The 26400-nt window shown below is 37.8% G+C and overlaps 1 protein-coding gene across 6 annotated transcripts in view; it reads left to right on the plus strand.

The window, feature by feature from the left end:
• The window catches only part of DMD (dystrophin), a 2282236-nt gene that overhangs the window by 2222382 nt on the left and 33454 nt on the right, over nucleotides 1-26400 (plus strand). For all 6 annotated transcript variants that reach the window (XM_059679269.1, XM_059679268.1, XM_059679272.1 and 3 more), the window contains 6 exons: nucleotides 1476-1587; nucleotides 2989-3125; nucleotides 3806-3844; nucleotides 8315-8380; nucleotides 9673-9738; nucleotides 13123-13281. In XM_059679269.1, coding sequence (XP_059535252.1) covers nucleotides 1476-1587; nucleotides 2989-3125; nucleotides 3806-3844; nucleotides 8315-8380; nucleotides 9673-9738; nucleotides 13123-13281 — 579 coding nt within the window. The remainder of the gene's footprint in view (nucleotides 1-1475; nucleotides 1588-2988; nucleotides 3126-3805; nucleotides 3845-8314; nucleotides 8381-9672; nucleotides 9739-13122; nucleotides 13282-26400) is intronic.

Genomic DNA, 26400 nt, shown 5'->3' on the forward strand with positions numbered 1-26400 from the left:
ACGGGGGGTGGGGGGCATCAGGATTTTAGAGATGCTTAGGTGGGGCATGGCCAAAATAAGGTAGGAACCACTGCTTCAGAGGTTTCTAAAGCCTAGATAGACAACACTGAGTAGGCAGTGCTTGCAAAGGACACCTTTTTTCTGTCCTGGTTTTGGCAGGTAAGAATGATGCTGTGGCAAGGGCGGGTATGGGGAGCCACAGGGCAGAGCATTGCATTCCTTCTTTCCTGAGCTTCCCTCACTAGTAAGATGCATAGCGGGAAATTTTATAAAAATAAGAAAGGAGATGCTTTGGAAGATCTAAGAGCATTTTTACATTCACTCCTTTTATCCTTATCAGATTCGATTATTTTAGGAATTAGCACTTCTCTTTCCTCCCCGCTCTCCCCTTTCCCTAAAGATGGTTGGGATCTAAAAAAGTCATCTCCCCCTCCCCCTCCATTTCCCATATGTGACATAAAGAATATGTTTATTTGAATTGGCTCAAATTCTTACCTGAGAAAGCGAAAGGCAGAGAGAATGTGAAATAAAGGATACACTATTCAAAATGTACCGTCTAGTACGCACACATTATTAATTCTTTTCATCTAATCCAATTTTTGTGCTTTATTGGGGCTTCAGTTATCATTTGTGGGTAATGTGGTAAGGGATTTCTGAAGAGAAACAGATGAAAGAGATTATTCAAGTAACTCTCTGAAGATGAATCATGTCAGTCAATCAGAAAAAGTAATTTAAAAAGATTTATTTTAATGGAAAGTTCTTGTTTAATTTTCTTTTGTTTTATGAAATTACTTCATATATGTATATGTATATAAATATATGTATATGTATACATATATATTTTATTGATTTCAGAGAGGAAAGGAGAGGGATAGAGATAGAAACATCGATGAGAGACAGACATCAATCAGATGGCTGCCTCTTGCACGACCCACTGGGGATTGAGCCCGCAACTAGGGCATGTGCCTGACTGGGAACTGAATGACCTTCTGGTTCATAGGTTGATGCTCAACCACTGAGCCACACAGGCCGGGCTCATCTTTATATATTTTTTTGAAAAAACTGCTTCAGAAAATTTTTGTTCCCATGATGGGTAGTGGGGGCTACAATACATGGATCTGTCTCTCCTGGAAGTTCTTTCAAATTCTAGTATTTGGTCTTCAAAAGACGGGAAGTTTGCCAGTATCTTCGTACTTAATCTGAAAGAGTCCTAGTGGAATTTAAATAAGAACTGAATTTCTCTTCCCTCCTTCCATATGGTTATAGGATAATCTTTCTGCCAAAATGTGTTGATACTGTAGGAGAAGCACCAGACAAATCTGGAGGTAGGAAGTTAATCACTTACATTGTGGGATTAATGAACACCGCAGGTTGGTTTTAGCATTAAGACAGTGTGGAGGAAGGTTTATTAAAGAATGTTCTTTGGGAATTTGATTTGAAGAAATACATACGTGTTTGTTTTTGTTCTTTACCAGGTACAGGAGTCTGAAACACTTTAATTATGACATCTGCCAAAGTTGCTTTTTTTCTGGTCGAGTTGCAAAAGGCCATAAAATGCACTACCCCATGGTGGAATATTGCACTCCGGTAAGTTGGATGCCTCCCTGATGTCAGTGAGTTCGCCTGGGAGAAGTTTCCATTTGGGACAGTATTACAGCTCTTGTGTAATGCTGTGATGTCTACGTTCCCCAGATGTTCCACAGCTAAAGTGGCTCTAAATTGTGGTGCCAGGATTTACTTTATCCCTAGTGCATAGGGCAAGGGCTGGCCCACGTGGACTGTTGTAGACACTCAACAAATACTGATGATGAATAAATAAGTTTTTCTTCCGTTTGCATTGGCTGTAGGGAAGACATTTTCACATTTCTTTTGCACAGCCCTAGCAGTCGTGTGGAGAGGTTTCATGGTCATGGGGCATGTTGGGTTTAGGAGTATAATGTGGGTTCCCCACAATTAATAATCTACCCCTTTCTAGCAATCTTGCTCATCTCCTATCTGTTTTATCTACTATCACTTGTCAAGCAAATGCTAGGTATTTACCTTTTAAACTACTCAGTGTGAAATGGGTATTATTTTTACCCCTCTTTTATAGATGAGGGCTTTGAGCTCCTAAGGTTAAATAATTTGCCCAAGGCTCTAGAATTACGAGGTGGAGCCTTCTAAGATGTTGTTTTGGGAAAATATTAAGTGGCTAGCAGGACTTTGGAAAATCACTGGCAGGAAGGAAAGGGCCTAGACCTGGTAGTTAGGCAAACCTGGGTGTAAATCCTATGTTCCTTCAGCACTAGCTGCTTCCTAGTCACAGCCTGTGAATAGCAGCACTGGCATTGCCTGGGAGCTTCCTTATTAGAAACCCAGAACGCCAGGCCCCACCCCTGACTTTCTCAAGCAAAACCTGCATTTTCTTCAGATTTGCAGGTGGTTCCCACACACATCAATTCGAGAAGCTCTGCTTTAGAGTATTTCTCTCTTCCATCATCGGAGTGATCCTTTCAGTGTTTCCATGGTCTTTCTCTCTTTTTGCAAAGGTATTTGCTGATGGAGAATGAACCGTGCTGTGAATATACTGAGTGGGTGAAACATGGTATCCATGTGGACAATAGTACATTTTTAAAATACCGTACAGTGTGATAAAACTTAAGGTTAACTTTTCAACTTTAAGACTTCTAGAAATTACCACTTATTGAGTAGCCCAGTAATTGAGGTACTTCATTTATTCAGTGTAACAACTTGAGGTATGATCGTTCCCATTTCACAGGGGATCTGAGCCTCAGACAGGTAAATAACTCATTCACTCAAGTTAATCCCACTAGTAAATGCCAGGCCTGGTTTCAAAACCCTGGTTTTGTCTGATTCCAAGGCCTTTGCTCTCAACCCTTAATCTCTCCAAGGTTACAGAACGAATGCCCTGAGTTGGAGCACTGGGGTGGTCCTTCTTATGGAGGCTTTACTCTTCCAAGTCTGATGTCAACCCAATTTCCCTTTCAGACGACATCAGGAGAAGATGTTCGTGACTTTGCCAAGGTACTAAAAAACAAATTTCGAACCAAAAGGTATTTTGCGAAGCATCCCCGAATGGGCTACCTGCCAGTGCAGACTGTCTTAGAGGGGGACAACATGGAAACGTGAGTAGTGGCAAAAGCAAAACAGATTCTCATTTGATGTATATTCGGGCTTCTTTCAGCTGAATACCTTCCTTCACTCCGAAATGCAAACAGTCTCTCCTATTTCTTTCTCTAGATTCCCTTTAGATGAAAAGAGCAAAACAGGCTGATGTTGGCATTTTCTGTGTCAATTGTCCCATGACAATTACCTTTCCCAAAAGTTAAAGTTTATCTCACAGGGAAAACATCGTGCTCCAACTGCTAAATTACCTCTAAAAGCTTTTAAGAAATACGGGACTGTTTACAAATGAGTGATTTCAATATTTCATTCTGATTTTCCTCCCTCACAAATCAGTAGATGTGTGTCTCTTTGGATCTGATTGTGTGGTCATATTGAGTCACTTTTTTTCTATTTGAAAGAAGATAGAGTCACAGGAAATTCTTTCACAGTAAGTAGTAATGATTCTCATGATCAAGCTGAGGATGCCTTCACCTCACTTAAACCTTCTTCTCTCCACAACTCTGGTGGCAATCACACCACTGTTGGTTTTTCTTTTAATTCACTTTCCACTTTTCTTTGGCTGTTGCTTTCCATGGTTTATCCTTAATTGGTTAGGTTTTATTTCTTTTGACCTTTCAGTAATTTTTTTTGAGGCTGAGTTTGCCTGTGTCTCTTCACCACCTCATTTTTTGTTTTGCAGTCCTGTTACTCTGATCAACTTCTGGCCGGTAGATTCTGCGTGAGTACTTATGCTGAAGGGTGCTGCTGCCACCAACACATTTGCTTGCTGATTGTTAAACTTTTGTTTGTTTGTTTGTTTTGTTTTAAAGACATATTGATTTCCTTTGTTTCATTTTGATTTATTTCTTCCCTTGCTAAAACTTTGAGAGTGCCATCGACCACAGATCAGGAGAATCAGACTAAGGTTTTTAGGTCCCCACCTGGTCCAACTGGAACGAGCAGAAATCCTGGCCTTGAGTTCAAAAGCACATCAAAGAAATTATTGGGTTGTTAGTTGTGTTCCTGGGAGACATGTTTATATATTCAATTACAAGCAGGGAAGAGCTTTCTGATTACATAATACCATTCTTTAGCCACGTTCCTTGAGATTCCATGCTTTAAGGCCTTTGAAAGGATGATGGTTTATTATAAGTGATTGTTATAAGTGATTATCAGCAGAATCCATTGTATAGTGGGATGTTGAGTTGGGCTGAATAATTTCAGTAAGGTGTGCGGACTTTTTATCATGTAATGCCATGCTAATTGACTGATATTTATATACATGAGCTCATTTTTTAACTAAACTCACTTTGCTCTTCTCTCCTAAATATTCAGCTCATAAGCAGAAAAGTGTACTGCAGTCTTTATTACTATTGGCGTGTATTAATAATACTAATATTAGATACCAACAGATAATTGATTTATCTCAGAGTTTATAATGGTAGAAAATTCATTTTGGGGGTCTGTGATTTATGTATTAGCAAACAGTGTGCATGTTTTAAAATCGTGTGGTTTTTTTGATATTTCAAAGTGTACTTTATTAAAATATGTATTTAAAGTCAGACAGCTCTATTATATATAAGGGGTAAATGACCAATTTGGAAGACAGGCTTATGTAAGAATTCAATTTATTTTTATTGGGTCTTTTTTATTGTTCCACCATGTAATTTAATTTAAAGTAGATCCTTTTTTAAATCCTGTAGTGATAAATGCAAACAATTAATTGAGATTTATTTTAGGTCTTTATTGGTCTAAAGGAAGTGTGAGGCATCTTTTTTAAACTGCATTATTATTACCCTTAATTTTGAGATATGGGAGCTATAAGTTGTGAACTACCTGATTTCTTTAACCATCATGTGTAAACAACGTGGGGAGAATTAATTCTGTTCCTTGTTGGTAATTGTTTACCCTAACCCAGGTAGTCTATTAGTTTATAAGAAGTTAGATCCTTTCATAAATAAGAAGCTTTTAAAAAAATAGATGTGCTGAACTTCTCAGCTTGATTGGATCCTGATAAACAAATGAGTTTACTCTAGGTTGGAATAAGTTTTAACCAGTTAAAAAAATCCAAAAGATAAATAGGCTAAAGAATAATTTTTAAAAATGCATGGATAGTGATAGTACAAAATAATAAGCAAAGAATAATAGTTCCTTGAAAGAAGAAAAAAAAATGTTTATTTAATACATACACTCATGAGAAAAAATTATGTCAATGAGTTTTTGGTGTGACTGATTTTAACTACAGGATATTTGTTTTAAACTTTTAAGAACTTTAAAATTAATAACAGCCTTTATTAAAATGTCTTCTCAGACAACTAAAACATGCCCTCATCTTGTCTTCTTATAAAAATTAACTAGATTATTCAGAAATAGTAGTAAGCTCTAATTTTAAAGAAGAAAACAAACCCAGCAGACTAAAGTTCCTGGTTTCTTTAACACCAGTCATCTTTTTAAGGTCCTTCCTCATAGGATTATATAATTTCTAAAATATACTGTAAAGCTATTCTATTCAGGCAGAAGAGCCAGGTCCTAAGGTGTTTTACTTTGCAAGAACTCTATCTGTCGTTAACAAATCCTATGATGATGACAGCGTTTATTCCATTTACTATGGATCACAGAGTTTGAAGGTTTACTGAGGTACAGATCTTTCCTTTTTCCTTTGACCAAACCTTTATTTACCTATATCTGTCATATCATTTAAAACTAAATCTAGCATAAATCTCTTACATTGTTTGCCCACAAATGAGACAGTCAAATAATATTCTTTGAGTTATTCTCCTTTGAAACCTAAATGAATGAAAACCTAGTGGAATTTTCACAAAAGAGAAGATGGTGGTGGGTGTACTGGAATTGGCCATTAACTATAAAAAATAAATAAGCCTTCTGTGTACATTGTTTTGTATTTAGGAAATAGGAAGGGAGAAGGGTAGTCTTACCTTCCCTTTGAAACGTGTTTTGGAAGGCCTTGCATTCATAGTTTTGCTTCCGGACTAAGTGGTTTTGTACTTTTACTAATTCTTGGTTTTTAAGTGCTTCTTTTCTGACCAGTACTCCCTTTTGGCTCATTTTCTGACTTAAAAAGTACCTCCTTTACTGTATATATATTTTTAGATTTCTGGTTATTATGAGTTCTTGTGCTTATGCATGCTGTGTTAGGTGCTGTGTGCATTAATAAGAAAAATAACATGGAATTATCCTCAAGGCTAAGACTTAAAGCTCTGCATAAGATTTTCTGTATGAGATTTTTATTAAAGTGTTTTGGATTTACTTGCCTAGTTTTCTTGGTATAGTTATGCTTCAAGGTCTCAGGTTTTTCTTCTATACATTACCAGGGTAGCAACTATTATAAGGAAAAACATTAAATTTTTTTTATGATGGTGGGCTTTTAGGTCATAAGAAGTATATAATTGAAAGACTGGTCTATTCCATAGATAGGGCTTATAAGCCAAATAATCAAAGTACTAAATTATCTTTACTTGCAGTGAATATTTCAAAACAGACCTTAGCATTTTCCTAATAATGGGCGTTCCAGGGTTCTAAGAAATTACCAGATTAATTCTCTAAAACTAGAGTGAAGATACACCTGGAAATCTTTGGATATGCCTAGTAATTTGGGTAGTCATCCTTTTATTTCCTCTGGATAGTTTAAATGTCTTTATAATTCATTCCACCTTTGGTTATGGTGACTCAACTTAGACAACACTGATTGCTTATATAAGAAATTTATCAGAGGAGACATCAGTTCCCCAGTGATTTGCTGTAGTGTGTTGTAATCATTTTATGATTGTGTGTGTTTTTTAAGAAAGACGGATTTTTAGCATATTTCCTATGTAAGCCTAGATAACTACATGGTTTTCTTTTTTTATGTAAGAAAAAACAAACATCTTAGTGTTTCTACCAAGTCCTTGAATGCTACTTGGACAGATATAAACCAGTTCTAACTGAATAGATTACTGCTGACATTTAGATTCATGCCTTTACCTAAGGCAGTGGTCGGCAAACCGCGGCTCGTGAGCCACATGTGGTTCTTTGGCCCCTTCAGTGTGGCTCTTCCACAAAATACTGGCTCTTCCACAAAATACAGACTTCTGCGCATGGGCCACGAAGTTTTAATCACACTGTACATGCGCACCCGCACGTGGTATTTTGTGGAAGAGTCACACTGAAGGGGCCAAAGAGCCACATGTGGCTCGCGAGCCGTGGTTTGCCGACCACGGACCTAAGAGCTTTCTATGTTAGGAGAGAAATGGAAGAGACCCTTTGTACTATTCCCATTAAAACAAAAAGCACAAGCCCAAACTGTTTTTCAAAACAGATAGATGTTTTTCCTAAGGTTGATACAAAGGTACTATACCAACTTCAAGGATAATTAATAGATTGGATGTGAAAGAGTGGAAAAAATGTTAACCCCACCAAAATTCTAGTCTGTGGACCCAAAGAAGAGGTTTTTATGCCCCAAAAGTATATACACTAATTCATGCTAATTAATTCCTTCCTCTTGTTTTCCTCTCTGAACACACCATATCCCTAATAAGAAATATTTCAGATATTGTGACATTCTGTGGAATGTAGTCATTCTTTCTAAAAAAACATTACAATATAACTTTGGGTCATTCAATTTTATTCTGTGAAATAGTAATATATACCTGCTGCTAAATTGGTAGATGTATCCCTTCCTTAAAAAATTACACAGACCAAGGTGTCTTGATATGTGGAATCTTAAGAAGTCACAGACTGGAGTGGCCTCTTTAGAACTAAAATTGTGGACTGTGAATCTAGGCAGACGTACAGTTTCCATTCAATAAAAAGGGATGTAATAAATGACACAGGAGTGGACTTGAAAATTTAAAACCACATAGTGCTAAAACAATTTCAGAACTATAGGACACAAGATATTACAAGATAGGAGGACAAAATGTCACACAGAGAGTGTTTCCCTCAACCTTTTCTCTAATTGAAACTTTCCACAGAAGTTTTTGATCTCTCCCTATGGCTTTTGATAAAAGCAGAAGTATGAGAAATTCTCTCTCCGACCTGAATTTAAAATACTGGATGATATGTAAGCTACAGGAACAACTAAATGTGTACATTAGCCACAGAATTAGAATAAAAGCATTCTAGGCCATGTATATAACATAATTGTGTGGTGGGTTTTCTTTTCTCCATTATAGGATGGTATCTGTGACTAATCACATTTTCTGCCTTATAGGCCTGCCTCGTCCCCTCAACTTTCACACGATGATACTCATTCACGCATTGAACATTATGCTAGCAGGTATGAGACTAGTTGAATGCCAGGCAAATATTGATTAAAGTAACTAACCAAGGAAAGCTAACCTATAATAATTTTAAACGAATCTTTTCTTTTTTCCCCCCGATTGTCTGATTTCTACTAATCAACCTGCCCTCTAACGTGCATGCCATTTCACTGCATGTTGGTTTTGGACACTAATAAGAGCATTAGTCCAGAACAATCTTCCCAAACCCCAGCATTTAAATATTTCTGATAGTTTTGTTATGTTTTGTATACTGAGCACGTTTAATAAATTGGCTTAGAAACCACATAACCTTTTTAGAAAACCACTAGCCCAGACATAAGTATGTGAAGAAATGATACTATGTTACATGGAGAATATGAAAGCATTGGCTTTCCATTTGTGTGTTTATTTTACATAATATGCTGTAAATAAGAGAATAATTGATTTTCCTTCTCCTTGGACTTTTCTGTCTTACCTTCTTTGTGTTTGAGATCATTTTATACCTAAAATCTGAATTGCTAATTGTAAGATATCTTATGCTTGTTAAATAAATCTGTAAGAGTTTGGTTAACTTTTTTTTGTTGTTAAAAAACCTTATTGTCTGAGGTGAATGAGGTGTTTTTGTTTTTAATATATTTTTATTGATTTCAGAGAGGAAGGGAGAGGGAGAGAGAAATCGAAACATCAATGATGAGAGAGAATCATTGATCAGCTGCCTCCCCCACCAGGGACTGAGCCCGTAACCGGGCATGTGCCCTGACCAGGAATCAAACCATGACCTCCTGGTTCATAGGTTGTTGCTCAACCACTGGGCCACTCTGGATGGGCTGAGGTGAAGGAGGTTTTTAACGTTAAAAATTGGTAGCAGAAGGTGTAGAGTACTTACTGTGGATCCATCCTTTATCAATATTCTCACTGCTGAACATGTCTGTCATCAGTGGGAAACTTTAATGATCTTAAAAAACAAGGGGTAGTGTAAGGATACAGAGTATATTTGTGGTTAGGGAAGCTTTCTTGTGAAAACAAAGGCTTGTTCTCAGTGAAAGGAAGATCGATCTGTGAAGGAGAAAAGAAAAACAAAATACGCCTTCCTTTATAATTTATAGCATAAATGTAAAGCTACTAACCAGCTGTGGTCTACCACTCACTGCCTCAAATGGTTCGGCCAACACACACATCCTTTAATTTGAAGGATTCCTTTCTCCTCTTGACGTGATTTATCCGTTAGTTTTCAGGAATGTTCGATTAGGTCTTGAATAGATTCTAAGAAGTCACATAAGTTTTAATGAGCTTTTACGTTTTTTATCAGGCTAGCAGAAATGGAAAACAGCAATGGATCTTATCTAAATGATAGCATCTCTCCTAATGAGAGCATGTAAGTATCCCGTCTCTTTTTACAAAATGTTCCTGAAGATGAAATTGCTTTGAGGGATTTAGAGGTAGGATAGCTCAGAAGATAGAAATTAGCATTACATACATTTGATCTTTTAAGGAGCCCTTCATTTACTTCTTTTTTTTTCTTTCTTAACTCTTAACCTGATACGGAATGAGCTCATCCAAACTGTGGCATTATTGGTATTCCAGAATAGCAAAAACAGTTCACCTTATCCTTATTTAATTCCATATTACCACAAATTGCAGAGTTCCAAATAGTTAAACTATATTAAATGATTGATCTTTGACCAGACCTGCCCAATATTTAAATCGATTGGGTAGTAATTTTTTAAAAATATATTTTTATTAATTTCAGAGAGGAAGGGAGAGGGAGAGAGACATAGAAACATCAATGATGAGAGAGAATCATTGATTGGCTGCCTCCCGCACGCTCCCTACTGGGGATGGAGTCAGCAACCTGGGCATGTGCCCTTGGTTGGAATCAAACACGGGACCTTTCAGTCCACAGGCTGATGCTCTATCCACTGAGCCAAACTGGCTAGGGCAATTGGGTAGTAATTTTTAAAGTGATGGCTAGGTAGTATTTTCTCCACTCATGGGGAAGTGGAGACATGATCTTGCAGAGTTGTATTGGTATTTCCATATGGTAGGTTAGTTGTGTATTTTTCTGCAGAGATCCGAAGCAGTAGAGTTTTTTGATTCAGCATCTTCACCAGCCAGATAAAGTGAGGCAATCTTGTAAAGGATTTTAGAAGAGGAAGTCCAAATTCAGGTCACAGGTTTTTAGTGAAATGATAAACCAGGCCTGTCGAACTTAAGGAAGGAGAGAGAGTGATGTTAAAAGTGTCAGGGAGCAGAGCTCTGGCAGCGAAACGGAAGCTTCCTTATAAGCAGGGGAAATATTCACAATACGGAGCCCAGAGGAATATCACCATGAACCAAGGGCCTGCGGTGGAGGGAGTAGATTAAGAAACTTGTAGGAGGGGAAAATAAAGCTCTGCTAACTGAATAGATAATGTAGAGAGAAGAAATCTGGTCAAAATACAACAGTGTTTTTAGTTTGAGAATTAATGGATATCGCACCAGTTTGTCATGGAAAATCTAGACAAAGGGACGAGTGGTAAATTTGTCATAGGTAGTTGATATGGCAACACAAAGTTACACTCAGATGAGAAGAGGCTGAGGGAAGTAATATCAAAGGGGCATTTATACATAACTGGTTATTGAAGACATGGAAATAAATCATCTCATCTGATACATACAGGCAATTAAGGTAATAATAGAGCCAAGTCAACACTCAACCAATCGTGTATGACTTATTTACAACAAAACAACCTTTTCCCCAAACATAACTCTGGTGCATTCTCTTTCTTAGCTATGGGGGGAAGTATTAATAGTATTAATATATAAAGTACTTTGACAGGAAAATATGTGTCCAAAGAATCAACCAAGTGTAAATAACCTGAGTTATTTGCTTCTCCTGGTCACTGATTTTAATATTAGAAGCTCTAGCACATTTAATTCAAGTTGTATCTGTATGATAATGGCTGCCATCCATTGACTGCTTAAGAGAACAGTAAGATAAGTTTAATTGTAACCATTTTTTAATATGTTTCTATTGATTTCAGAGAGAGGAAGGGAGAGGGAGAAAGAGAGAAACAACAAGGAGGAGAGGGAATCATTGATCGGCTGCCTCCTGCATGCTCCCCCACTGGGGATTGAGCCTGCAACCAGGGCATGTGCCCTGACCAGGAATCAAACCATGACCTCCTGGTTCATAGGTCGACGCTCAACCACTGAGCCACATAGGCTGGGCTAATTATAACTATTTGCTGTAATTAAACATGAGAAGGTCTAGCAATAAAATGTCAGAATTTGGGAAGAGATAATAAATTAGACAGGCGGTAAAACTGCTTTTGTTTTATTTTTAAATGAAAAGCTTTAGTTCATTCTGAGGACATAAAATCCATTTGAATCAGTCTTGGATGGTAAAATCGTGATATTTTAGGGGCAGGTCTGGAGAATTGGTTTGGAGGATTGGTTGACTTAAGTGTTTGTTTTTAACATCCAATGATTACTTTTAGTCAGCATTTCACTTCTTAACCAATTACCTGGCTTGATGGACCAAAATAATTTAAATCAGGAGGAGGATTTTTTTCCTAAAAAACTGAATTTTTTTCAACTCAGAAGATATGGCAATGAGAAAAGGAAATTAAATGGGTGTGGAGAGGGGAATATGAACCTATATCTTAATGGTATTTAGCCGAACAGAGATTTAGCCTCTCATTAGAACAGAGTGAAGTTCTTATAACATGGGAATACACAGGCTTTTCAGGAGCTGGGAGCAATGCATTCAGAAAATATTTTTTTTCTGTGTAGCAGAGAGCTCCCAGTTTAAAGGAAAGATTGTGGCTGCCTCCCAAAATACAAGCCTTTTGCCTCTTTGTTCCCTAAGATTAGCTGTTCTAAAGAACAAGTCCAGTTTCTTTTAGTCACTTTAATGGATTTTTTCTTCCAATTTTTGTTTTTTTATCAAAATAATAATTGAATAAAACAATCATTTATCTACAGTTTCATTATTGTTAGTATCCAGCCTCTGTGGCTTTTATACGTTGAAACTGGCTTACCAAAGTGACATTTTTTGGTTACATTGCCGTCCACTAAATAAAATATTTACTCATACTATTTTATTTTTATTTTTGAATATATTTTTATTATTGATTTCAGAGAGGAAAGGAGACAGAGAGAGAGATAGAAGCATCAGTGATGAAAGAATCATTGATCGGCTGCCTCCTACACGCCCCCCACTAGGGATGGAGCCCACAAACCGGGCCTGTGCCCTGACTGGGAATCAAACTGTGACCTCCTAGTTCATAAGTCAATGCTCAACAACTGAGCCACTCCAGCTGGGCTTTACTCATATTATTTTAAAGGCAGCAGTTTTTTTTTCCTGGTCAGTATCAACAATAATGTGGGTTAGTGGACAGATTACCTTGATATGCTTGGTAAAAACATTATACAGCCATTATTATATCTTCTAATATTTATTAGCTATTGATTATATCTTCTAATATTTATTAGCTATTGGTTAAACTATCAACATAGAGTCCCAATATTTCTGTAATTCTGCCATTAATTTACCCATGTAAATAGGCCAATCAAATTCAATTGAAAAGAAGAAAAACACTTGAATTGTCACCCGCAGGATGGTAGACCACAACCGCAGCAGTATCAAAATGGAAAAAGCGTCTAATTAATTGTTAAGAGCAAATAAATGTTTCTATTTTTAAATACACACCTGAGTCCCTGATCCCCAACACAAGTAAGTGGGGGAAAAACCAAAACCTTTGATTTTATTTTCCAGAGATGATGAACATTTGTTAATCCAGCATTACTGCCAAAGTTTGAACCAGGACTCCCCCCTGAGCCAGCCTCGTAGTCCTGCCCAGATCTTGATTTCCTTAGAGAGTGAGGAAAGAGGGGAGCTAGAGAGAATCCTAGCAGATCTTGAGGAAGAAAACAGGTGAGTTTTCTTTCTAGCTTTGTCATTGGTATGCAGAGTGCATACGCTTGCACACATAGAAAAGTGCCAGGAATCTTCACTTAGAGTCGTTCTATGTCTAATTGTTTTCTCCAATAATCTGTTTAGCTCCATGTACAGATTCTCTCTCTCTCTCTTTTTTTAATCGGAAAGAAGAAAATTAATGCAGTAGTATAATTAATTCATATTTTAGGTGGGGAAGGGATGAACACTGGTGGTGATATTTGATTTGTTGCATGTGCTCAGAGGCTTTGATTTCTGTGTGAGAACAGAATTTAAGAACAAAGCAGGTCATTTAATTTTATGATTATGATTTGTACATGTCTTTGGCCATATTATCTCTCTCAAAGCATTTAAGAAAGTAGGTTCGTTGGCTTGGTCATGCTTGGGAACAAATTAGTGCATCTTATTTCTCATCATCAGACGCAGTCATCATTGATGTTCACCATTATAGCAGATGAGGGCGATGATTCCTGATGTCAAGCATCACCTGAAAAAGATGTTCATGTAAAAATATTAGTAATTGCAGAAGTAAAAGACTAAAGAAAATTCACAATGACTGCAGCTAGGACAAGGATGTCAAAATCTGGGATATTGTATGGTGTCAGGATAATGCAAATCATTGGGCTTTTACTTTTGTATTACACTTATATCACAGGACCCTTGGGTATGAAAGACTTTTTTGCAAATGATCACTTCTAATTCAGTGAGCTGTCTTTAGACGAATGCCACCAGGCAAGTCTGTAAAGGAGCAATTGCTCAAATCTGTGGGACTTGAGTACTTTCATCTCCTTGGTTTAGCCCAGGGCACCAAGATTTCTTAATCCAGGAACACAGTGTATCTGAGAACCAATGCCCTCAGGGAGTATGTCACCTCAAGATGAAAGAGCAAACTGCCATTCATCCAGTGCTTTCCTCTGTCTCTTCCCTGTTTCTAGCTCTTAATACCCTTGACCTATAGCCAGAGCTCCTTAACCTGGTCGGCTCCCCTTTAGTCTCTTTCCCACCCCTCCAATAAACCCTCCATACTGACTCTAGTTGTACATCTTTCCAGAACCAAGACCCATGATGGCATTCTTCTGGCATTGGATTTCTGGGGGAAAAAACATCTGGCTTCTCAGCTGGGCAGTGAAAACCTTCCACAAATTTCTCTTCACCTGCTATTACAGCTTCATTTTCTTTTGTACCTATGTTCCAGCCATACTGTTGTAGCTACTGTTTTGAATGCAACCTGCTCTCATCCATTCTCTGGGTCAAGCTCAAGCTTACTTCTCACTTTAGCTGCTAACCACCATTCCTTCACTGCCATGTCTGATGAACGAGTTCTACCCATTCTCTATGACCTTCCTCCAAATAATTTCCTCATAGACCCTATATCACCCTTGCATTTGGACGTTATCTTTAAAAAAAATATTCATATATATATATATATATATATATATATATATATATATATATATATATATTGATTTCAGAGAGGAAGGGAGAGGAAGAGAGAGATAGAAACAGCAGTGATGAGAGAGAATTACTAATCGCCTACCTCCTGCATGCCCCACACTGGGAATGGAGCCCACAACCTGGGCATGTGCACTGACCAGGAATCAAACCAGTGACCTCCTGGCTCATAGGTCAATGCTCAGTCACAGCCTAATCTATCTTTTGTCTAGAGTCTCAGTTTGCCTTTTTTATCAGTTATTCCCAATGCCTCCCTCTAATGTGATGGCAAATGCCCTTGGGACAAGGACTGTGTGTGTGTGTGTGTGGGTGTGTGTGTGTTTTAATATTCTTATTGTCCCCTATAGTTCCTACCACAATGTGAACGTTCAGTACATATTCAGGAAATATTCGGTAAAACCTAAGTTAAGAATACAGCAAGACTGTCACATAAGTACCAGGAAGTTATCCTGAACATTTTGTTGGTTTTAGTAGTAACATTATTTTTGGCCTCATTTGCAAGACTGATAGTTAAAACATTTCCCTCTATTTTATTGAGGATCATCATTAGTACCTATTTATGTTAAATCTTTAATATTTTAGGGGTCAAAGTTAAATAGGGGTAAAAAGTTAGGATTGGCATTATAAATAGAATTTGATGTTACCCAGGAATAAAAATATTTTTGAACTATGTAATTGTTGCCATTGTACAGTGTATCTTTGTATTGAAACCAGACAATAAAGGGGTCCGGGATGCCTGTCACTACTTGAGCCAATTCAGCAGAGACAGGGTTGAATCATATATGAGCATTTATTCCAATAATGCAGGCAGTATGGGAGAGCAGCAGGTCATCCACAAAAATCTGCTCTGTAGCCCGCGATAAGCCAGCTGTTTATATAGGGTAGGACAAGGATTACATGGGGAAGTAGGGATTACAGGCATGGGGAAGTAGGCTATGCAGGCTGGGGCGGAACTCCATGTTTGGGCAACAAGGTTGTTAATCTTTCCATGATAATAGGCAGTTCATAAATGAGAATGGACTGCACTCCAAGGTTGACTCCCAATTCCAAGGTTGACTCCCAGATCCCAGGGCGTACAACTCCCAGCCACATTAGAATGTCCTTTCTTTAACCAGAACAAGGCAATCGCGGTTAACAGAGCATGATTAATATTTCCCATAACCAAAGCTAGTCCTCAATATTCTATTTTTGTCCCTAACAGTATCACATTGGTCAAGAGGTCTGTCTTGTTTGCTGTTAGCATATTTTCCTTCCGTACCATGACAACCGGGCCAAGAGAGTTGATAGAGTACTGATAACTATCATTTATATATAATCTCATCATTTCCAGAGCACTTTAATGAATTTGGGTCATTTAATCTTCCTAAAAGCCCTTTAAAGAAGACAGATGGGAAAATTCAGGTTCAGAGCAGTTCAAATGGCTTGACCCAGATTTCACAATCAGCCACTGACAGAACCAAGTTCAAATCCAGATTCTTCTGACTCAAAATAGCCAACTCTACCTTGCACCAGAGAATATTCTGTGGAATGTACCTTAATTTGAGGGAATATTTTAAAGGACTAGACATGATTAAACCAGTTCATCTACTTGCGGTACCAGTGGTAACCACTTTTCTCTGAAAGATATCCAAGACCATTCATTCCCCAAGAATGGAATGGTTTATTCTCTAAAAGAAAAATAGTTATACTAAAGTCTGCTTAGAGGTCCAAAATGAAGAATCTAGTATTGATGCATGTATTATTCTAAGTTATCTGGACCTTCAAGTGAAGGTCAGGATGAGCTTTCTTCTTTCTCTCTCCACTATGCCACTTCCTACTAAATCCCAAAGAAATGTCTCTGTAGAGCTCTCCAGAAAATAGCCCGACTGGTTTCCTTTGCTCTGTCCTTTCCTATTTTCTTTTTTCTTCCTTTCCTTTTTTTTTTTTTTTTTTTTTTGGCTTGGATCTGCTCTTTATTTTATTTTTTTTACTTTGGGCAAATCATTTTATTTTATTTATTTTTATTTTTTAAATTTTTTTCTTTATCGATTAAGGTATTACATATGTGTCCTTATCTATTTTCTTGCACTTCTACTCAAAGAGGTTCAGAACCATAGCTTAGCCTTCATGATCCTTGAATTCAGCCTTTAATTCACCATTTCCTGCCTTTCCTCTGAGCGATCCCAGGAGGTCATTAGATGCCCTCTCTGTGCCTGCCAAGCCGGATATATTTTCCAAGTCAAATTGTCTACATAATTGGGCAGATACAAGCCTACTTTTAGAGAAAATGGAAAAGGATATTTAAAATTGAGATTGTCCCATATTCTTTGGACGTGTGCTTACTACATCTATTGTCTTTTGTGTTCCTTTATTCTGTAGCTATGACATCTCGAAATGCCAGTTGGCAAAGGAAAAAGGCTTGGAGAGCCCTATTCCTGACTAGATATGTTACTGAATTCTGTTATTCTTATTTATGTCACCCCCCGTCAATCTCTTTGGAAAACAGAGAATGGCTATTTAGAAATGTCTCAGGGGTGTCATTAGAATTTTGTTTCTCCCGGTTGTTGCACATATCATTCAATAAATACTGTGGAATAAATGAATGAACAAATGAATTGACATGAAGCTGAATTTATTTTATTTTATTTATTTTTTTAAGGAGGGCGATTTTTTTGCTGTTAATCCTCACCCGAGGATATTTTTCCCATTGATTTTTTTAGAGAGAGTGCAAGCAAGGGAGAGAGACACAGAGACAAAACATCAGTGTGAGACACATCGATTGTTTGCCTCCGCCCACCCCTGACTGAGGCTGGGGATTGAGCCTGCAACCGAGGCATGTGACCTTGACTGGAATTGAACCCTCGACCCTTCAGTCCGTGGGCTGATGCACTATCCACTGAGCCAAACTGGCTAGGGCAGCTGAATTTATTTTCACTGTAGCACTCATGCATGTACTTTGGACTGAAATTGTTTTTAAAACCTAATTTCATAGAGAAAAGCCTTTCAAAAGCTTTTCTTCTGCTTCCTTTTCAAAATACTCCCCCTTTCCAAAATTCCTTGATTAGTGCCAAGCAGTGCTTTGTCATAGATTTAGAATGTTACAAATTCATTTCCCAAATTTTGGGCCCTTTATCTCTCCCCCACTGGCATTCTCTGATTCATGGTTTATGCCACAAAAATAAGGTTAAAACTCTGAGCAAAGCTACATCTGACTCTGAATTTTCTCAATAGTGTCTGTCATAAATTTGGGGGACTAGTGCCTTATATAGTCCTTAATGTTTCACTCTGCATAATGTATCTCCCTCATACCACAGATAACTCAGATTCACATTTATTTGGTCAAGACCATTTGGATATTGAGAATGTGCTTCATTGTGTTTCCTTAACATTGCAAACTCAAAGTTTGCCTGCATATATTAAAGCCTGCAATCTCCTTCCTTAAATCTGCAGTGTCAAATTCCGACTTTTTCTATGCACTCTCTAAATGAACCAAGACTTGCTTTGAAATTCTAGGCATGACCCTAGCAATGAAGAGGTAGCCTTTACGAGAGACAAACATGGATTGTCATTCTGCTGCCTGCATAGCAAATTGATTAGATTATTCCCAAGTTTTAAAGGAGGGCAACCTGATTCACTGTGAAGTCTAAAGTTAAAGTTGTTAGTAGATGTTACATGACAACAGGAAATTCTGTGGATTTTTAGTACCTACTCAGTACCTTTTATCTTTTTTATCTTTTTTGTTGGTCAACCAGATGTTATACAGCCTAAATTTGAGTTTTCTCTTACTCCTTTCATTCCTCCAGTGATTACGCTATATTGTATACTAGTGGCCTGGTGCACGGATTCATGCACATTGAAAGGAAATTAATTAGAAGAAATATTTTAATATCGCTATTCACCCTTTCTCTATAATAGAAATGTTAACAAAACAACCAAATTCACAATTGACAATGACAGATTGAAACACACGTGTGTGATTGGCACCAGCTGAGCTTTATATGTATTGCTTGTACACGAGTCAATGTTTATTTTTAAATTGCCAGTGCACGTCATATGTACTGGCCAGTTGGTCGGTCGGACAGTTGGATGGACAGATGGTTTGTCACTTAGCCTTTTATATATAATAGATGTTATATTCAAAGGAAATTTAGCTTGACCACTGAATTAAACTAGCTGGAAATCGTAATCCCGTTGCTTTACCTTGTTCATTGTGTCATGTCTTTGGACCCGGGGCTGGTAGTATGCAGTATTCACAGCTTCAGGATGTCTTTATTCCATGTTGCTTTGTGTGAGTCTCCAATGATGGTGACAAGATAGCCAAGAGGAAGGGAAGCTGAAGGGGGTCAAGAGTGGGCATTCCAAGCAGTGGCAGCTGCAGGTGAGGAACAGCAGAGAGTGTTTGGGAAACTGCAAACAGTTGTGTTACTTGTGATAGGGGCATTTTCCTAACAAGGCAACAAAATGGGAAGAGATGAGGCTGGACAGCTGGGCAAGGCCAGATCAGGAGGGCATGATGCCGTGCTGAGAAGTTGGTGCCTTCTCACGTAGCACAGGGAGCCACTCAGGGGTGTCAGCCAGGAGTGCTGCTGTTACAGTTACACTTACATACATCACTCAGGCAGCTATAAAGAGAGCGACTTTGAGAAGAACAATACTGACAAGTAGATCAAAATGGGAGGTAGCATGGGAACCCAGGCAAGAGATGACGAGGACCTAAAGTAAAAGGAATGGGGAAGACAGGCTGAGTCTGAGAAATATTTCACAGGAATATTTGGTGGTTCGATGGTTCTGGGGAGGGAAGGAAGGAGTCCCAGTTCTGGTGGATACATGGCAAGATGATGGTTGGTTGCAGCTTGGACTGACAGTTCAGGAGAGATAGCAGCCGATCCATTCTTTCTCTTATATGTTTATATGAGTATAAATTTACAGTATTTATATTGGTCCTTCAAGGGTCTAGTAGCTGGAAGATGGTGAATGGGGTATGGAATATGTTGAGTTTGAGGTGCTGGTGACATACTCACCTGTAAATGTGTGACAGTGAGAAATGGAACTTTGAAGCTTGCAGGAGAGGTGTGGGCCAAAGATATTAATTCGATCTATGACTCACCAGCTCATAAATGGTAGTTGAAACCATGAGAGTAAATTTATCTAGAGAAGGATTGTGTGGCTGAAGAACACTGGGCTTCGTAGAACTCTGGAAGATGTGAACATTAAAATGTTTACTTCATGACTTTCATTCTTTAGTATGTAATAACAATATCTAAAGGTTTGCAAAGACATGTAGAGAGAAGTGTGTCTCTCTCCAACTCTCTCACCTGGCTATGTTGTTCCCAGCTTTGTAGGCTGCCCCTTTTATTGTTTTTTTGTTTACCCTTCCAAAGATCTTGTCTATACATGCAAACATCTGCAAATATATTTGTGGTTGTTGGGATTATTTCACACAATGTTGTGTGGTGTTCTCTTTTTACTTAAGGACCCCTCAGTACTTTTCTCATGCTGGAGGAAGATGCCAGAATAGGGGAAGAGAGCTTGGGAATGATAGGGGCATTTTCCTAGAGGAGGTGGGAAGGAGAGGGATTAAGGGCACAAGGGCACAGGAAAAGGCGTGCCCATGAATGAGAGAGAAGGACTGCCTCTGAAGACAAAGTGATGGGGTGGGAAGGATAACGGAGTGAATGTTAAATGTCCATTAGATGTCAGTGGTAATTAGTAGAGACTAATTTACTTTTTTTTTTAAGTTGGACTGGTAGGGAAAGAGTGGTATCTAAGAAATTGAATGAAACTAGGCCTTCCTGTCAGTTGGCACCATGAGCCCCCAAAACAAAGGGCTGCAGAGTCTTTTTAGATAAGGGGGTTCATTTTCTGACATAAATCCGACAGCCAAGATCTTTTATAGCAAGAGAAGCTATCTACCATATGAAGAGAAGCTGAAGGGCATACACACTGCATTTAATAGCTGTGCAAGAGTCAACCGCCTCAGCTCCACTCGGACGGGGAGGACAGGTACACAGTGTGGGGTACCAGGATTCCAAGGTTCAGTTTCTATCTAACCAGCCCAGTAACTCAGTTTCCTTCACTTTATCCAGACTTCATCAAAGCCCAAGGAGACCAGTTTATGCTATCCAATTCATGGAAGTAAATGGATAACCCAGAATGACAGTTTTATTTCTCACTTTATCCTAATTCTCTCTCTTTGAAACTGTCTTGTTATATCTAATACTATAGTATACTAATGTTGCCTTAAACCTTTTTATGGAACAGCATGGGGTTTAAGTATAAATCCTACATATATTAAAACGGGAAATTATATTTTTTAGAGACTAGAGTTGTTACTCCATTCCAGAGCCCTGAATCTTTTTTAAATATATGTATAAATATTTATTGATTTCAGAGAGGAAGGGAGAAGGAGAGAGGGATAGAAGCATCAATGATGAGAGAGAATCATCGATTGGCTGCCTCCTGCAAACTCCACACTGGGGATCGAGGCCCACAACCCAGGCATGTGCCCTGACTGGGAATCAAACTGTTAACTACCTGGTTCATAGGTCGACACTCAACCACTGAGCCATGCCAGCTGTGCAGGGTTCTGTATCTTAGAAATAAGAATAAAAATCAGATTTTTTCTGATGATCTTAGAATCTTGGCATAAGAAATTGGAGTCATGAGGACTGTTTCATACTACCCCAAAATGGAAGTCCCCCTCTAGTGATGAGAATATTCATGACTTTCATTCTTTAACACGTAATAATAATATCTAAAGGTTTGAAAAGGCAGGTAGAGAAAAGTGTGTTTTTCTCCAACTTTTTTGCCCTGGCTCTGATGTTCCCAGCTCTGTAGGCTGCCTTACAAGTACAGCAGCCGTCTCCCTCGAACAGGCTGGATAAAAGCTGACGTTCTCACAATCCACTTTCCCCTTTTAGATCCTCCATGAAGACCCTTATGGTCCTTTGACTTTCATTACCAGCCTGTCCTGCTACAGAATTCATTGTAGTCATAACTTTCTTTAGTTACTTTCCAGGCCTAAGGATATAATTTCATTCAATTCTGCAGATAGTTGGAGAATGCTTAGTGTGTTTTTCAAACTGCCAGGACTACAAAAACGAATAAGCCCTGGTTCTTACTTTTCTGGAGTTCAAAAGGCATTAAAACATAAACAGCTAATTATAACCCAGTGTTACAAGTGCTCTGGGGGCACAGAGGTCAATGATTAATTCTGTCTGAGAGGTTGGAGAGATTCACAAAGGGAATTGACAATAAAGACTGAGTAGGAGTTTTTTTTTTAAGCTGAGAGAGAGAAAGAATGAGCTCTTCCCACCAGTGGGTCAGTGAGTAATGTGTAGCCAGAGCACAGACTGAGAACAAGAGGGTAGTGAATCGCAGGTGGAGACCACGGTTTAAAGGATTTTACATGTTATACTAAGGAATTTGGATTTTATCTGATAAGCAGTTGAACAGTGCAGGGCTTTTGAGGAGGGGGAGACTGACAGAAATAATTGTAGGCAGGGAGCTAAAGCCATGGAGATTGGTAGACTGACAGTGGAACAATTAGTTGAAAAGGTGGTCAGATTCTGAACTAAGGATGTCTCAGGTAAGTGAAGAAGGGATGGAGAAATGGGAAAGTCACACTAAATGAATGAGGCCAGGGGAGAAGGGAGAGGGAGGAATTGGGTGAAATGAAATTTTTAAATTGGGGAACTGGGATATGATCCTTCAAAAAACAAACAAAACATAGCACACACAGGAAAAGCTACTCATTTGCAAAGGTCAGTGAATAGAGAAAAAGAGCTATGTATGGGACATACTGAGTTCTACTTGCCCAAGGACATTCATGTGGAAATTTCCTATATTGACTATATGTATTCACTTTCCAGAAAGAATTTGAAAAACAAAACGAAACAAAACAAACAAAAAAACCCCATAGCAATAAGATTCCTGCAGTTTAAATAGTAAATCAATGAAAATAGTAGGGATTAGCAGAGTTGATATAATTGAGCTTCAAATTTTGTCTGATCTCCTCTGCAGCCAGGAGGATAAGAGGAAACGTAATGATTTGTGTAGTTAATGTTGCATGCAAGAAGCATGCAGCTTTCTAAGAAAATACCATGTCTTTCCTGGCTCTAAATAATAATAATAATAACAACAACAACAACAAAAACAAATAGCTGTCATATGAGTGCTTGATATAGACGGGAACTATTGTGAGTACATATAAGATCTTATTTAATTCTTACAGCAACCCTATGAAGGAGAAGCTCTTTCTAGAATAAAGACTCCATGGCCCAGAGTATGAAGGACATGTAATACAGCTAACAAGGAATGGGGCCTGGATTCAAACTCAGGCAGTCCTGGACTCTTAAACAATGTTACATTTGATGTGATTATTGGCTAGTGTCCTCAACAATACTTTTATAGCAAAGAACAAAGGAAATTTTATGTGGCTGCTTCTAGTGGCCTTTGATAATTGTGGAAAGCTTAACATTAGAGACCAAAAAAATGATGACAGTTCTCCAAGGATAAAGGTCACTGTTGCCCAAAATGTGTTCTGCAGAATACTAAGATATGCCTAAGAAAAATGAATCCAAAGATAAACTTTGGAAACACTTGTGTTGGAAATTCATGAGTAATTGAGCATTGAGTCTAGAAGTAAAGAAACATGATTAGCTTTCTTTAGCCTGATGTTGATGTATTTGACCAATTGCAATGTTCTAAGGAACACACTTTGGTAAAAAAAATTTCAAATCTGTTGTAAACTTTGAAAACCAGGCAAGGAGATAGCACAGTTGGTTCTCTACTGTGGATGTTAAGAAACCTAGCCATTGTCTTTCTGGGAACATCAGAGGAAGAAGCTATAACAGGTATCTCTGAAGATGAAGCCTGGATTTTTCTCACAAGAGTAACTTTTGATATGATCTAGCAGTAAAGCCCTATGAACCTAGAGACCAGAGTGGTTTCTTCTAGAGAATCCAAAGGTAGGCAGTAAGTTATCTCTCATGCACATAGAAAATTCTTTGTACTTTTTTTTATGGAATATCTCACTGAATAATCTGCCTTTCCAGTCAAACTACCAACAGAAATTTCCATCAATAACTTGACAAAATTAACTTGGTCCATGGCATTCTTAATTGGTAACTGGTTGAATTTTGAAGTATGTCTACCAAAGACAGCAACTGTTGCCTCTATTATAATTACTGTTGAATCTTTTTTAGTAGTTTTATGCAAAGGCCAATTGTTATTTGAGGCCACTCTGGAGTGTGATATGAAAGTGTGCTACCAACACATGGAAAGATATTTCTCCTTCTTTATCTTGTAGCAGAAATGCAGGTATAGCATTTTTGTTATATAGTTCATCTCAACAGAAGATTAAGGTATAGATGTATGGGTAGCTAGTATATGGTCCTGTGTAATGTTGCTTGAGTAAGTGGATTCCTTTTCTGACACTGAAATGTTAGAAGAATATATCAATCTGTGTGTCTTGGTGCTTAGCAAGTTCCAGTTCACAGAGCCCATAGCTAATGGAAACATCCAAGAGACTGTTGAAAAGACAGGTGAGGAGTTCAGAAGAGAAGTCTGGATTGAGGAGTAATGGGTTAGGGGGATGGGAAGCCTAGGAAGAGGGATAGAGTCCTTCTAGAAAGAGAATATTAGAATATGTTTATGGAAAGAAGACCAAGGACCTACCTTGATTGTGTACTTGTTTGTAATTGAATATGGCCAGTTAGAAATGGTTTCCCGGTGTGCATTACCTATGTAAATGGCTGACTTCTGCAGATGCCTAAACTTATCCTTTTTTTGACTATATTAATAATTAAAGTTGACTTTTCTCGGTATCTGCAAATTCTGAGTTACATTATGGTACCACTCTGTCTGCTACCTACAGGTCATAAGTAAATCCATCTGATCCTTTTCCTATAATTTCTTAGTATTGTGTCAAAGATAGAAACAGCCTATATTTTTAGGTTTAGCAGTGAGAATCATTCCCAGTCTTTTTACATTAGTTTCACATTAGTGTAAGATTTGTAAGCTTTGTTAAATAAACAATATCCCACATGCTAGAAGGTGAGCTCTTCAAGGGTAAAGGACAGTATGTCATATATCTTTATCTCTGTAGTGCTTAGTATAGAAGTATGTGTTGATTAAATGAATGGATTAATACACTTTGGAGTTTTCCTGTTCGCTGATGGATTTTTTGGCTGATTTTCAGCTGTTGTTTGTATTTTTCTCATTTCTTATGTTATCATTCTTTCCCCAAATCCCTTAATATACCTGTTTAGGTTGTCATATCATTTCCCATTAGACTGATAATATCTAAGTTGTTTAGGTTAACCCGGACTTGAGCATTTTCTGGGCTTATTTTTAGGCTTTTTAAATTCATCATCTCAAAAGATTGAAAAGTGTTTGCATAGATACTTCTGTAGGCATGTACACACCATTTTTATGTATATGGGTTAAACTTGAGTCTCCCATAGTAGGAAAGAGCATTAGAAAATGATTGTCTTCACTGGGAAAATAATCTTTTGTGCTATGAGAAATATAATTTTGAACCTAGAACTTACCTTTTTTCCCCAGAAATTTATTAACCCTTAGGTCAGTCCCTTCATTTTTTTAGTTATAATTTCTTGATATGTTCGTTTAATTTATATTCAATTATAGTTGACATACAATATTATATTATTTTCGGGAGTATAACATAGAGATTAGACATTGATATATGTGACAGTGATCACTATGATAGGTCTAGTAACCATGTCACCATACATAGTTATTACAGTAGAATTGGTTATATTCCCTTGCATTACATCCCTGTGACTTATTCCATAACTGGTAGTTTGTATCTCAGTCCCCTTCACCTTTTTCACCCTTTCCCCTCCCCTGTCCTCTCAGGCAATCATCTGTTTGTTCTCTGTTTTGAGTTTGTTTCTGTTTTATTTTACTTGTACATTTGTTTTGTTTTGTAGATTCCACATACAAGTGGAATAATATGGTATTTGTCTTTTTTCTGACCTATGTCACTTAGCATAATGCCATCTAGATCATCTATGCTATCATAAATGGCAAAATTTCATTATTTTTCATTGCTGAGTAGTATTCCATTATATATATATAGGTACCACATCTTCTTTATCCTTTCACCTATTGATGGACACCTAGGTTACTTACACAATGAACATAGGGGTACATACATCTTTTCAAATTAGTGTTTTCTATTTCTTTGGATTAATATCCAGAAAAGTGGGATTGCTGAGTCATATGGTAGTTTCAGTTTTAATTTTTTGAGAGATTTCCATACTGTTTTCCAGAGATTGCGCCAGTCTGCATTCCCACCAGCAGTGCACAAGGGTTACCTTTTCTCTACATCCTCGCCAGCACTTGTTGTTTGTTGATTTGTTGATGACAGACAGCTATTCTGACAGGTGTGAGGTGATGTCTCACTGTGGTTTAATTTACATTTCCCCAGTGATTTGTGATGTTGAGCATCTTTTCATGTCTGTTGGCCATCTGAATGTCCTCTTTGGGAAATTTCTATTCAGGTCCTCTGCCATTTTTTAATCAGATTGTTTGGTGTGTGTGTGTGTGTGTGTGTGTGTGTGTGTGTGTGTGTGTGTGTTTATGTTAAGTTGTATGAATTTCTAAATATATTATAAGTATTAATCCCTTATCAGATATATC

Source organism: Myotis daubentonii, chromosome X (assembly GCF_963259705.1).
Source record: "Myotis daubentonii chromosome X, mMyoDau2.1, whole genome shotgun sequence".
NCBI classification, from domain to species: domain Eukaryota; kingdom Metazoa; phylum Chordata; class Mammalia; order Chiroptera; family Vespertilionidae; genus Myotis; species Myotis daubentonii.